The sequence below is a fragment of the Acanthisitta chloris genome, unplaced genomic scaffold, assembly GCF_000695815.1.
Source record: "Acanthisitta chloris isolate BGI_N310 unplaced genomic scaffold, ASM69581v1 scaffold28348, whole genome shotgun sequence".
Lineage (NCBI taxonomy): Eukaryota > Metazoa > Chordata > Aves > Passeriformes > Acanthisittidae > Acanthisitta > Acanthisitta chloris.
In genome coordinates, this window is record NW_008685847.1 from 19,881 (window position 1) to 20,452 (window position 572).

The following is a 572-nucleotide window of genomic DNA, read 5'->3' on the forward strand; positions in this document are numbered from 1 at the left end:
ATCCCAACAGCACAAACATCTCCTTGGCCATTGCAGGTTAAATACCACGAGGATTTCGAGAAGAGCAAAGGCAGTTTCACCCCTGTGGTCACTGACCCCATCACGGAGCGTGTGAAGAAGAACATGCAGGACTTCAGTGACATCAGCTACAGAGGCATCCAGAGGAAGGTGGTGGAGATGGAGCGCAAACGCGTGGACCAGGACCAGGAGCACAAACATCTCCTTGGCCATTGCAGGTTAAATACCACGAGGATTTCGAGAAGAGCAAAGGCAGTTTCACCCCTGTGGTCACTGACCCCATCACGGAGCGTGTGAAGAAGAACATGCAGGACTTCAGTGACATCAGCTACAGAGGCATCCAGAGGAAGGTGGTGGAGATGGAGCGCAAACGCGTGGACCAGGACCAGGAGAACCTCACAGGTGAGGCTTGATGAGCACCTGAGCTGGTCACTGGCATAGAACACAAACAGAGCTGGATGAGGGGCTGAGTTTCAGCTTAGCCACATCAATTCAACTCCCAGGCAACCAGCAGCAGGACAAGAGGGCACAGACTCAAGCTCTGCCAGGGGAGG

At 53.8% G+C, this 572-nt stretch overlaps 1 protein-coding gene across 1 annotated transcript in view; it reads left to right on the forward strand.

The window, feature by feature from the left end:
• LOC103807197 (nebulin-like) overlaps window positions 1-572 on the forward strand; it is a gene marked incomplete at both ends in the record, with an annotated part of 22,272 nt that overhangs the window by 19,831 nt on the left and 1,869 nt on the right. Inside the window, one exon of the mRNA XM_009079918.1 lies at window positions 237-420. Within this exon, the coding sequence (XP_009078166.1) occupies window positions 237-420 (184 nt within the window). The remainder of the gene's footprint in view (window positions 1-236; window positions 421-572) is intronic.